The sequence below is a fragment of the Mya arenaria genome, chromosome 9 (assembly GCF_026914265.1).
Source record: "Mya arenaria isolate MELC-2E11 chromosome 9, ASM2691426v1".
Classification (NCBI taxonomy): Eukaryota; Metazoa; Mollusca; class Bivalvia; order Myida; family Myidae; genus Mya; species Mya arenaria.
This window is the reverse complement of record NC_069130.1, coordinates 38,534,694-38,550,341: the sequence shown is the minus strand read 5'-3', so window position 1 is coordinate 38,550,341 and position 15,648 is coordinate 38,534,694. Positions and strand designations below refer to the sequence as shown.

Here is a 15,648-nt window from a genome sequence, read left to right as displayed (position 1 = left end):
TATCGTCGTCTTGTATGGCTGTATGACCGTGGTGATTACAATACATTTAGAGCACACCTCGAAGATTTTGATTGGGACTCGATTCGCTCCAATGATCTTAATACATGGGTTTCTCGTTTTACTTCTACTATTCTTGATGGTGCCAAGCGCTATATACCTAATCGTATGATCACTATCAGACCTCAAGAACCCAGATGGATTTCATCGGATATCAAGAGGCTCATTCGTCGTCGCAAACGCTTATATAAAGAGGCGAAGAGGTCAAACATACCATCTACATGGAGGAAATTTAGAGAGCTACGGAATCTTATTATTTCTAAAATTAGAGAAGCCAAGGCTTTGCATATTGACTCTATCTCTAAATCTCTACTCGAAAAGAAACATTCCAAAGGCTGGTGGTCTACCATTAAACAATTCTTGTCCCCTAACTCTGGTTCTCTTTCGATTCCACCTTTAGTTGTTGAATCTGGTATTATTCATAGCAATGCAGATAAGGCTGATGCTTTCAACACTTTTTTCGCCAATCAAACACATCTCACAGAGCCTAACAGTGAACCTGTACCACCGACTTACCATATATCCTCCCTACTAGCAACAGTCGTTTTTAGTCCCTCGGATATAGAGCCTCTCCTTCGTTCTTTGCCACTAGGGAAAGCTGTAGGTCCAGACACGATTAATAATCGTGTTCTTATTGAACTATCTGCCGTCCTCGCAAAACCACTTAGTGATATTTTCAATTATTCGATGTCTATTCCATCCTTTCCTGATTCCTGGAAGATTGCTTATGTTTGCCCTATCTTTAAGAAGGGTGAGTCTAATCTTGTCGCTAATTATCGACATGTATCTCTACTTGACTCACTTGGCAAAGTCTTTGAACGTGCAGTCTATAAGCACTTGTTTAACCATATTGTAGATAACAATATATCGACGGATTTTCAGTCTGGCTTCCGACCATGTGATTCAACTGTGAATCAACTATCCTTTATATATAACAGCTTCTGTGAAGCACTTGACAACGGTAAGGAGGTGCGTATCGTATTTTGTGATATAAGTAAAGCCTTCGACCGTGTCTGGCATAGAGGCCTTCGTTCGAAATTGCATGCAGGCGTCCGAGATCATTTGCTACACTGGCTTGGTAGTTACCTACAACACCGCAAACAACGTGTTATACTTCAGAATTCTTCGTCTTCCCTTCGTTACATTAAAGCAGGTGTTCCTCAAGGTTCCATTTTAGGACCCTTGCTCTTTATCATTTATATTAATGACATTGTTCGCGACATCGAAGCTAACATCAGTCTTTTTGCTGATGACACTAGCCTATCTATGGTAGTCGATACCCCTAACAATACTGCTTCTGTTCTTAACTCGGACTTACAGAAGATAAGCCGTTGGGCCGATACTTGGTTAGTCTCCTTTAATCCCCAGAAAACCAACTCGATGATAATTTCCAGGAAACTCCACCGACCCCTACATCCCCCTTTGACTATGCTTAACCATAACATTTCAGAGACTTCCTCCCATAAACACCTCGGTATGTTTCTTTCTAGTGACTGCTCCTGGTCTGCCCATATTGATTATATCAAAGACAAAGCATGGTCCCGTGTTAATATTCTACGTTCGCTCAAGTTTACTCTTGATCGTCTCACCCTTGAGACAATTTATATGACCTTTATCCGACCATTGCTTGAATACGGCGATATTATATTTGACAACTGCACTGCAGGGGAAAAGCAGGAACTTGACAAAATACAACACGAGGCTGCGAGAATCGTCACAGGTGCAACAAAGCTAGTTTCTATTGATAAACTTTACAGTGACCTGAACTGGCAGCCCCTTTCAGATCGCCGCACCAACCACAAACTTATTTTTATGTTTAAAATCAAATCCAATATTAGTCCTACATACCTTGTTAATCTCATTCCTTTACGCCCAGCCGATCCTAGGTACAATCTTCGAAACTCTTCGGATATTCCACTTATACATTGCAGATCCACACTATACTATAACTCTCTTGTTCCGTCTGCCATTCGTGCTTGGAATACTCTCGATTCAAGTTTCAAGTCCGCTGACTCAATACAAAGTTTTAAAAGGCTGATTAGTAATACTCCTAAGGTTCCTTATTATTTTAACACAGGACCTAGGCGTTTACAAGTCCATCACACTAGGCTTAGGCTAGGCTGTAGTCTACTTAATTATGATCTTTACCGGAAGAATATTGTTTCCTCACAAGCTTGTCTCTGTGGTGACTCTGAATCTGTCCGCCATTTTATGTTATTTTGTCCCCTTTATACCTCCTACAGAGAGGATATGTTCGAGTCAATAAATTTGCTCGTCCCTGGTACAGCTATCACGCTCGACTTATTGCTAAAGGGTAACGTTCGATTTACTGATCCCGTCAACTCGCAGCTTTTTTCTATTGTTTACTCATACATTGATTCTACCAAGAGGTTTCTTTGAGTACTAACTCTCTAAACAGCTTATGTGTGCGTTGAAATTCATCTAATCTGTTTACTTTGAGACACATCATTCCCATAATCTTTTACTGTTTCTAATGATTTTGTATTATGAGCGCTTAACTCATTTTATCTATATGTTTGACTTACTAAAATATTTACATTTTACTATAGCAATATTCATTTGTAGTACCGCTCAACTTAAAACTTGCTCTATGTTTAATTTATTACAATACTTAAATTTCATAATAGCATTATTCTTCTACATTTATTTTAGACATATTCATCTTCTTGGTAAATATAATAAATGATATTTTGTGCGACAACCTTTTTCTGATTCGTAAAGTATACATGCATACGAAAATGATCTATATAAGCTATGCTTTCGATCAAATTCTTTGTTTTTCATTGATGTATATATGTTGTCTTGTGTTATTTTCCTCAATAAATATGTTTAAACTAATTAATATTTCGTGAAAAAATAACATATATGAAGCACTTTGAAATTCAGTATTTTTTCGTATATTCTGTTCCTTATTCGGATTTTGGAGCGTTTTTAAAGCACTTTATGCACGAAAACTCTCTTGATTAGACAATGCATTTCTTTAAACTTTTCATATAGACAACTTCTGCATAGTTATTTTGTCGAAAAGTGATAAAACGAGTAAGTTAACATTTTGAAGTTTTCCAGATTTCTGTTCCTTATTCGGAGTTTGGTACGTTTTTAAAGCACTTTAAGTACTAAAACTCTCTTGAATAGACAATGCATTTCTTTAAACTTTTTATATAGACCACCTCTGCATAGTTATTTGATCAAAATATGTCTTACTTTAAAAGATGAAAATTCACCGTTTCTGTTCCTTTATATTCGAGTTTGAATAAGGAATAGGGAACTAGTTCCTTATTCTTTATTCGACTAAGTGTGCGTTATAAAGTACTTGGAACACTCCATCCTGCTCAATAAGACAACGCATTTATTCAAACTATTGGATAAGATCAATGTGCAATTGATATTTCGTGAAAATATAGCATATATGAAGCACTTTGAAATTCAGTATTTTTTCGTATATTCTGTTCCTTATTCGGATTTTGGAGCGTTTTTAAAGCACTTTATGCACTAAAACTCTCTTGATTAGACAATGCATTTCTTTAAACTTTTCATATAGACAACTTCTGCATAGTTATTTTGTCGAAAAGTGATAAAACGAGTAAGTTAACATTTTGAAGTTTTCCAGATTTCTGTTCCTTATTCGGAGTTTGGTACGTTTTTAAAGCACTTTAAGTACTAAAACTTTCTTAAAGAGACAATGCATTCCTGTAAACTTTTTATGTAGACCACTTCTGCATAGTTATCTGATCAAAATATGTGTTACTTTAAAAGATGAAAATTCACCGTTTCTGTTCCTTATTCGAGTTTGAATAAGGAATAGGGAACTAGTTCCTTATTCTTTATTCGACTAAGTGTGCGTTACAAAGTACTTGGAACACTCCATCCTGCTCAATAAGACAACGCATTTATTCAAACTATTTGATAAGATCAATGTGCAATTGATATTTCGTGAAAATATAGCATATATGAAGCACTTTGAAATTCAGTATTTTTTCGTAAATTTTGTTCCTTATTCGGATTTTGGAGCGTTTTTAAAGCACTTTATGCACTAAAACTCTCTTAAATAGATAATGCATTTCTTTAAACTTTTTATATAGACAACTTTTGAATAGTTATTTTGTCGAAAAGTGATAAAACAAGTAAATTAATTTTTTGAAGTTTTCCAGATTTCTGTTCGTTATTCGGAGTTTGGTACGCTTTTAAAGCTTTTTAAGTACTAAAACTCTCTTGAATAGACAATGCATTTCTGTAAACTTTTTATGTAGACCACTTCGGCATAGTTATTTGATCAAAATATGTCTTAATTAAAAAGTTGAAAATTCACCGTTTCTGTTCCTTATTCGAGTTTGAATAAGGAATAGGGAACTAGTGTGCGTTATAAAGAAATTGAAGCTCTCCAACCCTTTAAATAAGTTAATGCATTTATACAAGTTGTTTAAAAAGATTAATTTTTTATATTTCTTTAAAAAAAACTAGCAAATTAAGCACTTTGAAATTGAGGTTTTTTCGTAAATTCTGTTACTTATTCGGTTTTTGGAACGTTTTTAAAGCACTTGAAGCACTAAAAGCTTCTTGAATAGACAATGCATTTCTGTAAACTTTTTATGTAGACCACTTCTGCATAGTTATTGGAAAAAAAATGTATTACTTTAAAAGTTTTTATTCCTTATTCGAGTTTGAATAAGAAATATAGAACTAGTTCCTTATTCCATTTTCGATTTTTTCTATTATCGTGCATTATTTTATTCACAAATTTGTTCAATTGTGATGAAAATATCACAAAGAAGTGATTTAATGCATATCTGCAATTATTTATTTTGAATAAGGAATAAGGAACCAGTTCCCTATTCCTTATTCGAACAAGGAATAAGGAATAAGGTATAAGGAACTAACTTATCGTCCATACATTTCCATACCACCGCAACAGCAGCAGAGCGACGTCATTAAGGTATGGAAAATATGATGTGTTTTATTCGCTCGTTTGATTTTGATGAAAGACAGATCTTGTTCATTGTCATGATATTGATGAAAGACTATCATGGTCAATGTCAAGCTGAAATCAGTAATGACTGATGGTTGATTTCGAATTATAAGCTAATATTAAATATAGATTTAACAGTTTAAATTAAAGAACCCTTTTATAGTTCATATGAATCACTCTACATTTCCTTGGCAGACACCGCAGTTTCATTTCAATTCAAAGAGGGTAAGAGTCCTGTGGCAGAGATTGAAGTTTTTGTCGAGTTAACAATGGGCAGGGTGTCTAAAAGTTTTAAACTTCAATCAGCCTTTGTAGCATACATAGGACACCCCCCCTATAAAATGAACAAATTTTAGACTGATTTTTTAACCATTTTCTGTTTCTGAAATCAGCATGGTCAAAATTGGTCAAGACCAGCAGATTGTCGGTTTTTAGAAGACCTGTAAATGGCATTATGGCTAAATCCATCTGAAATAGAATTTTGAATTGTATACTTAACAAAGCAAATAAATAATGAATTTTACTGATTTTAGGTGACAGGTCCACCAGCAAATGTACAACGGGCCCCGACTATCACCCGAAACTCATCAGCCGTCGTGGGGAGGTGATTAACAAGATACGCAGCGACCATGATGTTCGCATTCAGCTGCCGGAGAGAAATGACGAGGACCAGAGCGTGATTAGGATCATCGGCTACGAGAGGAATTGTGAAGCAGCACGTGATGAGATCCTTCGTATGGTGAAAGATTATGTAAGTGACTAGAAACAGCAATTTTTCTGACGGGTTTGAAATCAGTATTTATGGTATTATTACCTACCCAGCTTAATGGGCATATTAATATATCTAAGGTTCTAAATTTCCTATGTGAGAATATTGACCCGGTAGTCATTCCTGAGAAATAAATCTTTTTTGTATGGAAATCTCTCGAAATACAATTGTAAGTTTCTCTGTATTTTGAAAGCTTTGCTGTCATCAAAATCTTTAACAATTTTCAAAATCTCTCATAATTTAAATATCATTCAAAACTTTGGACACATGCTCGAAGGGAAATTACAACTTTCTTAAAATTCTCAACTCCATTAAATGGCACAAATGGCAACATGTTGATAATTTTCATTTTCTTAACTGTGTGTGCATTCTTAATACTGGCTACTAATACATTTGCAAAGATATGTAGCAATATAACGAAAAATGATGCAAACATATTTCCCAGTTTTTGAATAAAATAGTCTTAACATCTTCATTGAAACAAGCCCATGATAGACCCTTAAGAACACTGTAGCTCTGATAACTCCTCATTGAGTAAATTGCAGCTCTCATATAATGAGGTGCCACCGAGGATACCCTGAATTGTTACCAATTTTATCATCAACCTTATTCATACTACAGGAGGACCAAGTTCATCTTGAGGTTCGTGTAGACCACCGCATACACTCCCGCATCATCGGGCAGAAAGGGCGCGGTGTGAGGCGTATCCAGGACGACTTCAAGGTGGATCTCCGCTTTCCTCGGGGTAATGACGACAAAGACATACTCGTTATCAGCGGTGCTGAGGATGACGTCTACGAGTGTAAAGACCATCTTCTCAACATGGAGGAGGAATTTGTAAGTTTTCAAAGACTTTTTTGTCAAAAGACTTGCCTTAGCCCAAAGCTCAGTCTTGTAAGATCTGCATGATGGATCTGGTAAAAATAAAACAACATGATTACAGTTAATAGCAAAAGGTACGGAAATTTAGTTTACAATCTAGTAGAAGCTCGCACTCATTTGCAAATTCTGTTATGTCTGAGATTGCAACATGATGAAAGTTCAGTTTTTACAGAATTAAAACATCATTGTTTTGCTTTTAGTTGCAAGATATCATCGATGATGAATACCTGAAGAGCCTTCAGAAGCCCAGCAGGATTGAGCCCGAGAGACCCAAGAGATCCGAGAACCCGGGCTTCTACACTAAGAACGCCCCATGGGATAAGGACGATGGCTCCGCCCCTGATACCAGCAGCACGTCAGAATTTCCTGGTGCTACAGGGGGCTCGGCTGTTGCTCCGAAATCATCCTTTGCTTGGGGACCCATGCGCAGAAAGTGAGGAATATCTGTGCAATTTTAATACAGCTATATCAACTTAAGAGTCCTCATTTGTTTTTTGCAGAAACTGTTTGCAAGGGTTTGGATTTAGCTGCTCTGTTTTGTTTATGAGGTATTTTTATTACTTTTGTTGATGATATTCCTTTTTACCAGTTGTTGCCGAGTGATTTGTGTTTGGTTAAATGCATTTAAAAGAGGATAACAAGATTTTACAATACACTCAACAAAATTAGTAAAGGGCCACCTACTGGTATTAAAACAATTGTTTTATTTACATTCAGTAACCTTTCAAACAGGCTTTAGGCAGAAGTCTGCTGATCTATATCAATATTTTAACATTATATATCAGTAGTATGAGTGACCCTTAATTAATTTTGTTCAGTGTATATCAGTTTTTTTTCAAATGATCAGGTAAAAATACTGACGATAATTTAAGATAAAGTAATGCATAATTTTGAATGTCAAAGAGTTTACCCAGTGCATACAGATGCTGTTTTTATGCCAAATATTTTTGGTGTCGGTGTTTTAAAGCACATTTTTCATTTCATTTTTAAGAGGCCGGGATAAACTTTGCTAATTTACAGTTATTATGGGTCGCTTAAGAACTTTCAGGTTATACTTATTTTCAGGTTAGCGAAGTATCAAATAACGCCATAATTTGCTAGAAGTTTAAAGTCATTATTTCTGTTGTATGTTTGTAACTAAAGACAATCAAGTACACCAATTATGTTGTCTTTAAATTGCAAAACACACATTTCTTTTTGATTTATATAAATGTTAAGAATTATTTAAGATGTTAATTAGTGGCATACATTTTTTGAAAAATGCCTACCGGTATCAGGATTTATTTTTAGTGTTTGTTTGGTATGTATTTATTGTTTACCGAAGTTGTATTTCAATGAGGTTGTTTTAAGAATAAAAAGAGAATTATCCTAAAGCTAGTCATAAAAGTAATCTTTATTTTTGAGCTTTAACTGGTCTGCTTGGCATGTTTAACCCGGGCTTTCTAAAACATAATTCTGTGTTATATAATGACCAGTATGAAACACTAAATTCAGCATATGGCCAGCATAAAGGAATAGTTTGTTTGGCGTTCACCTGTCTAACCCTTATATTGATGTGTTGGTAGTTTTTTTTGTATGTTTCTTTTACTACTAGGACCCAAACCCTTCATTCGGTTTAAAAAAAAAAGTAAAACAAAAATGACCTACGAAAAGGCGAAACAAACTACTTTCAGGTAGCCAATATTTTTGTGAGTCAGTTGGGGAAAGCCAAGCAAACTTTCATTAATTATGGCCTTGAAGTTCTATTTTGGTCTGAGAAAAAATATTAAAACCACGAAAAGAATGAACTATTTGACGAAGTTTGTTTGTATAATTGTATAGTTCAGGCTTGACCTCTGTTTTATTTTAATGATAGATTTTAATCATTATCAATCAGCCTAATATTGTACGACACTGCTGTAGTTACATTGGATGAATGTCAGAGCAAAAATGAAATACTTTGGATTTTATGAACTTATTTATGCATGAAATATTTACACCAAATATTTCAAATTCATTGTTGTTGTCCAGTAATCGTTGACATTTGCAGGGGTTTATTAGCTCGGGATTGATAGTGATTTCAAGATTTAGAGCTTTTTACTTCAAACTATTGTACACTTATAAAGATCATTCTGCGGATATGTCAAAAACAGTAGCAAACACCAATAACTTCGGAAAGAATTTCAAAACAGGGTCCAAGCCCCTTGACGCTTTTTGGGGCATGAATCGCTCAAACTCCCGGCTATTTTTGTCAGGATTGGCAGTTATCGGCCATTAGAACCCCTGCACAGCTGATATATGCATTTCTCTGTGTGCAAATTGTGTATAGATTAGCAAAAAGGTTGTACTAGATTTTTGTATTAAAATTCAATGAATTGCTAAATGTCAGTTAAATGTCCTGTAATGCTCTTTTTCGCCTGTTTTTTGTGAATGAATTAGAGGGCTCAATGGAAGAAGGTTGTGACTCCGAATAAAAAAAATAAGGAGTTACCTCCACCTTGCTTTGATTCCTCAAAAAATGATTTGTTAATGAGAATATAAACTGTTGAGTATTTTAGTCATATGTTTATCCTTAGTTTAACAAGATATTGTTAATGTTATGTTTTTCAGAGCAAGTTGATCGTAACTGTTTTTTTATTTAAACTTCGCTCGCATGATTTATCAGTTAAATTGTAGTTATATAAATGACGTTTAAATGAAATTATATAAGTCAGTGGTACTGTAGATGACTTAAATTTTCGTAAGGTCTTTTTTCACATTTTTGTTCTTGTATATTTCACACAGTTTTAAATCTGTGACTTACAGTATTGAAGCATCTGAATGCAATGGTACAGAACATTGAATATTTTTCTTGGTCATTCATGGATTCACGAAATATCCCAAAAATTTACGTTCACAAAATGCAGTGATTCTTAATTGAAAAGACCTGCGTGATTCTGCTCAATAGATGTTGAATGAAAAAAAATATATGCCTCTGAATAACAACTGTTTGAATAGTGAATTAATACAACATGACCAATGTCATGTATTGTAGAGTTTCAAAAGCGAATTACTACAATTTGTTAAATGTAATGTATTCCCCCCACCACCCCATCCCATACTGTGTAGTCTTAATGTTCTCTGGTTTTGAAACCTAATATGACCCATTTTTAATGCATGAACATTGGTTGGAGGGAGATCATAGTCACATATTGGTCTGCACCATTTGTTATTACATGTGACACATATTGTTAAGACATTCATGGAGGGATCAGGGATAAAGGGACGTAACTCCCTGGATTAGCATATGGAGTTACGTCCCTTTTAAACTGAAACCTCAACACATATTGCATGTTCGTTGTGTTCATTATTTTACTTGAGTTTGGAATTTTTTACCACGGTAAACTCTGACCCAGCTTTACGTCTAGGGTGATTTGCCAAGAAACTTTGGTTCTAGCTTATGTGATAAAATAAGTATTTATTAACGGCAAAGTATATTATGGTAATAAATTGAAACACAGGTTTATGCATTTCATTGTTCACCCATGTATTTTAAATGATTCTAAATGAATTGTATGTTATGTAAATTGCATTATATTTTGGAATAAGGATTTTGTTGAGATAGTGAGCTCTATCTGATGTACTATGAACGATAATGTGAATACCACAGTATAAATAATTAAAACTTGAAAATTAGAATATGCTTGTTTTGATTCCATCTGTTCGGCACTGTTGGATGGTTTCTCTTTTGGATTGTTGCCCTTTATCAAAAGGCGCTGTTAGATTGTTGCCCTTTATCGAAGGGCGCTGTTGGATTGTTGCCCTTAATAGAAAGGCGCTGTTGGATTGTTGCCCTTTATCGAAGGGCACTGTTGGATTGTTGCCCTTTATCGAAAGGTGTTGTTGGATGGTTGCCTTTTATCGAAGGGCGCTGTTGGATGGTTGCCCTTTATTGAAGGGCGCTGTTTGATGGTTGCCTTTTATCGAAGGGCGCTGTTTGATGGTTGCTCTTTATCGAAGGGCGCTGTTGGAAGGGCGCTGTTTGATGGTTGCTCTTTATTAAAGGGCGCTGTTTGATGGTTGCTCTTTATCGAAGGGCGCTGTTTGATGGTTGCTCTTTATCGAAGGGCGCTGTTTGATTGTTGCTCTTTATCGATGGGCGTTGTTTGATGGTTGCTCTTTATCGATGGGCGCTGTTTGATGGTTGCTCTTTATCGAATGGCGCTGTTTGATGGTTGCTCTTTATCGAAGGGCGCTGTTTGATGGTTGCTCTTTATCGAAGGGCACTGTTTGATGGTTGCTCTTTATTGAAGGGCGCTGTTGGATGGTTGCTCTTTATCGAAGGGCGCTGTTGGATGGTTGCCTTTTATCGAAGGGCACTGTTGGATGGTTGCCTTTCATCCAAGGACGCTGTTGGATGGTTGCTCTTTATCGAATGGCGCTGTTGGATGGTTCGTCAAATAAATAAGGGCCCTGTTTAATGGTCGCCCTTTATCGAATTGCACTGTTGGATGGTTGCCTTTTATAGTAGTAGAATAGGTAGAAAGTAATATAACAGAAAGGTAACAATAATATAATCATACTTATTGAATATGAATTTCTTGAGATATTAATGATACAGGTATGATTTAATAACACATTTTTTTTAAACACTTTTGATGACATATGCACAGGATTACCTGTAAAAGTGTGCAAGAGTATTTCTAACAGAGTCATGTCTATATTGTATAACATGTGAAACCCAGAACCTGGTTGCCCACTTGTGTACACCATATATTTGGAAAACAGTGGAAACCAGGGACAAACGAAGCATGGATCAACTATTGAGCTTCTTGAAAAAACATGAGAAACAAAGTCCCATGTCACTCGAAGAGACACACTACACCACAAGACAAAAGCGAGCATAACAGGTTTAAGTATCGTATTTCATGTCGCCACATATCTTGATTTAAAAGCATGAGTATTGTGATTATCTTTGAAATAATTTCCTGGTTAAAAAAATATACACATGCAATCATAACAACGCCGCAAGACATTGTTTACACTGACTTGGCTATTTTGGCTTAGTTTCAAAACTTATATAGGTAGAATTATATACAACTACTACTGGGGTAATTATGCACCAGTTAATTGTACCCCCCCCCCCCACAAGGTCCGAGGAATAGCGGGGACTTTGGCTTTCGGTCAAGCCAATCCCAGGTAAAAAAAAATCGCCCTGTGGGCGCAAACTGCTGGTAAAATCCCGGCCAAATGCCCTTTTACCCCCGGGGTATTTTAGGTAAAGCTCAATCCCCGCTATTTTTGGAACGAAAAGAAATCACCGCATTCACTCGACACTGCAGGTCAACATGGAAGGGAAAAACACGGCCCATTTCCCCCACTATCCCCGGTATACATCCGGACCTGGGGACGTGGTTACAATTGACTGGTGCATTATATTATGCTGCTTTACTTTGAAAGAACCTCGGTCAATTAATATAAAGGACCCCGGTCAGTATCTTTAATTAAATGAGTGTAAAATTTCTCAATTGGCAAATCTGGGTTGACCATTTTATGACAGCAAACTAAATTTTACACTCCGATCATAAATTAGGTTGTCTTACTTGTAAGGGTATTATTTGAAACAATTATTTTGCTCTATATTTATATACATGTATTTTAAAAGTGAAACGGATATCTTACTTTTTAGGATATTATCACCTATTAACTTTATTCATCAATAATTATTTCAAAATCTTATTTTAATGATATGTTCATGAACATCAAAGCTTCAACACCTCTTCCTCCATAAGGGCAAAAAGGTGCTTCCAAAAAGGGACAGGGTGCAGCACCCTACCATTGCCTTCTAGCTTAAACCTAAGTTTTAGTTGAGACCACATTTTGCACTCTCTTTCCTTCAAAGAATTTAATGATTAAGATAATAAAATATTCCCTTTATTCTGATTAAAGCTGCACTCTCACAGATATACAGTTTTTACAACTTTTTTTTTTTGTCTTGGAAAGAGCAATTTTTTGCGTAAATATCTGCAAACCAATGAGAAAAGATTGCTGTCAAAAGATCAGAGCGCAGATTTGCATATTTCCGATCGAAAATTAATGTTTTATGGCTTAGACCGTTACTAACGGTTTAAGAAAAATGCATAAAACATGAAATTTTATACTTAAATATAAAAATCTGCGATCCAATTTTTGTAAGCAGTCTTATATCACTGGTTTTAATGGACTTTCGCAAAAATTGGCCCGTTCCAAGATAAAAAATAAAAAAGTTGTCAAAACGTTCAATCTGTGAGAGTGCAGCTTTAATACTTAGCAAGCATGCTAAATACATCCGTTGCAACATGTTTAGATGTAACTTTTTTATGGAATAAGATTTTATCTAAAAAAAAAAGCATTTACATTTTTTTAAGGAAATGTCTTCATACATTATTAATATGTTTTGTGTCAATGTAGTCCGGACTACCCGATCAACAATGTCTTGCGGCTTTGTGTTGATAGCATGTATTTTGAGAAAGTTTTTTTTTTCATTTTTGTAACCAGGAAATGAATTTCATCCACTAGTTTGCATTACTTTCTTGAATATCTTTCTAATTTGAACTTACATGATCAAGAACCCTCAAGGCATTGTTGATTGGGTAGTCTGGATCATTATGACACACAGAAATATTTAAGTTATCGACAGATAAAAAAAATACAATTGCCCTTTGAACTAAACTCTGATAAAATGTTCTTTCGTAAAATTTGCTCAACTCCTTATCACCCAAAAATGTTGCTTATGAGGTTTTTTTCTACTCCTGAAAAAGATTGTACCACAAAACTTCTTTTAACATGAACTTGCATTGTGGAAGGCCCGTAAGAGGTGCACTATTTGAGGTGTTTCAGAGGGAAAACACGCCAGTTCCTATCCCTCTCCCGTTGAGATGTGTTTGCAGCGGTTTCATTTTAATTTGAAAGCAGCTGGATTATTGCTGAAACTAGGGATTTGGGGAGCTCCCACTAAGTTTAAAAGGGGCATTCAAAAAGTAGGCGTGTGGGACGATACTCATTTCCGTGTCATTTTGAAGCCCCTGATATGGCTTGTTTTGTTGTTTGCAGGAAGCATTTTAGGAATATTAAGTAGTGCCAGTGAAATACTGTTTCTGGTATTTCGGCAGATTGAAGTGTTTTTGATTTTGTTTATGTTAAATAGTATTCCACTGATGATTTGAATTGATCATGGGCATTTTCAAAAGGATTTACTAGCGGATCCAGGGGTTGGAGCCGCACCAGGCGCCCGCCCCCGCACCCCCCAAAAAATAAAATAAAATAAATACATAAATAATATATATATAAAATCAAGATTACTTTATTTAATATAGGAAATGAAATACAGAATACAGTATGAAATAGGCCCAAAATGCACAATTTCGGACTAGACAATGTTAAAAATGTCATGTTCTTGGGGGAGTACCTCCAAACCCCATGCCAACATTTTCAACCAAATTAATTACGGTTCTGCGGAGAAGGCGCAAGTCAAAAAAGACGCTCCTCAAGTACGCCCCCTCTAACGTCGAATCCTTGAGCCGCCCTTGGTAGATATATAACCAGAACCTCGTACCAGTCCTAACATTTATCAAAGAGTTTCACTTCTGGAGATTTCAACCAGTCAGCAGCTCTATTTCTTTGGCCGCGACTTCTTCGGAACACCTCTGGATGGATCATAAACCGCTCGGCATTTATATTTGTTCTGTACTGGACCCCTGCTGATCTTTTCCTCACATACGGACGTTTTTGACCATGATTTTGCGTGTTAGTGACAATGCATTTATTAGATTGAAATGACAAATGATTGAAATTGCCACCTAATCCTTGTTCTTGTTTGTACTGTTTTATTTATTATGAGACAAGGAAATTAATTAATTTCTCAAGTTCAAATGAGTTTATCAAAAGCTGAGCTTGATCCTGTTATAAAAGACAAATGAATTTTCGACGAATTTGGAATCATGAATATGAAATATCTTGTTCCGAACGCCATTCCAAGTATAGTAAAAACATATTTCACATGGCGCTTAAAAGAGCACAATATAGGCTGATGCATTTCGTTTTAAATTTTATTAATCGTATTTGACTTCAATGCTCAAAGCAAAAAAAAACAAGCGTATACTTTTGGTACAGTTAAAAACATAGGCATTTATAAATGTTTATTTTATATTTAGCTCCATAACCCAAAATTCCCCAGTTAATAAAGCGCATTATTTTTTAAATCTGTACACAAATAATACCCTTTTGTTTTGATTATTACAGTCAAATGAGTTAAACTTAATAAAACATTCTATTTTTTATTAACCTTTATCGTGTCCCATTTATAATGGAATTACGTATTATGCTGTTTCCAAAAACTTACAACAAATATAACTTCTCTTATATAATTACAATATACATATATTAAGTCGAACCCGGTTGGCTCAAAGAACTCTAAGGGAACGGCGAAAATACCTCGAGCCTCGGAAAATTCGAGCCAAGCGGGAATGCTTACATTCAGCATAAAGAAATCGGTCCTTTACATACAGTTCGAGCCAACGAGGATTTCGAGCCAAGCGAGTTCGAGCCAACGGGGTTCGACTATATATGTACAAAAAAACACAAAGACACACTACACGTATTACATCAACCTACATAGTGTCCCTTTAAGGGTACACTTCAGGTTTGATTAGCCATCTTTATGAGGAGCCTCCTACCAAACACTTGTGTGATATATTCCGGAAATCATCATTAAAAAAATATAAATACGACCAAAAAGAAACAATTCAAGTCGTACGTAAGATGAGTTCGGTGAAAAGATTTATTGCCATAATATGACCAGGGAGAAAAACGAACGCAACCGATACATGCTATCACATTCACATAATACATCAATCTTTAAATAAACATTAAACATACCAACACGGTCCATAATTTACAATAGGGCTTATTAGCACAACGGTGAAGGATGCCCCCCCCCCCCAATACGACCCCTAAT

The 15,648-nt window shown here is 35.6% G+C and overlaps 1 protein-coding gene across 1 annotated transcript; it reads left to right on the top strand.

Annotated features, from left to right (window-relative positions):
- Positions 1–1,662: 1,662 nt before the first annotated feature.
- On the top strand, positions 1,663–7,132 carry LOC128245985 (vigilin-like). Its single transcript, XM_052964197.1, has 4 exons — positions 1,663–1,777; positions 5,578–5,795; positions 6,435–6,650; positions 6,896–7,132. The coding sequence occupies exons 1-4, from the start codon at positions 1,663–1,665 to the stop codon at positions 7,130–7,132; spliced, it is 786 nt and encodes a 261-aa protein (XP_052820157.1).
- The last annotated feature ends 8,516 nt before the right edge of the window (positions 7,133–15,648 follow it).

Excerpts from the sequence above, each read along its gene's own strand:
- LOC128245985 (XM_052964197.1), top strand. The coding sequence starts at position 1,663 with ATGACCTTTATCCGACCATTGCTTGAATACGGCGATATTATATTTGAC. Across the intron at positions 1,778-5,577 it reads GGCTGCGAGAATCGTCACAG|GTGACAGGTCCACCAGCAAA; the intron begins GTGCAACAAAGC and ends TACTGATTTTAG. Across the intron at positions 5,796-6,434 it reads TTCGTATGGTGAAAGATTAT|GAGGACCAAGTTCATCTTGA; the intron begins GTAAGTGACTAG and ends TTCATACTACAG.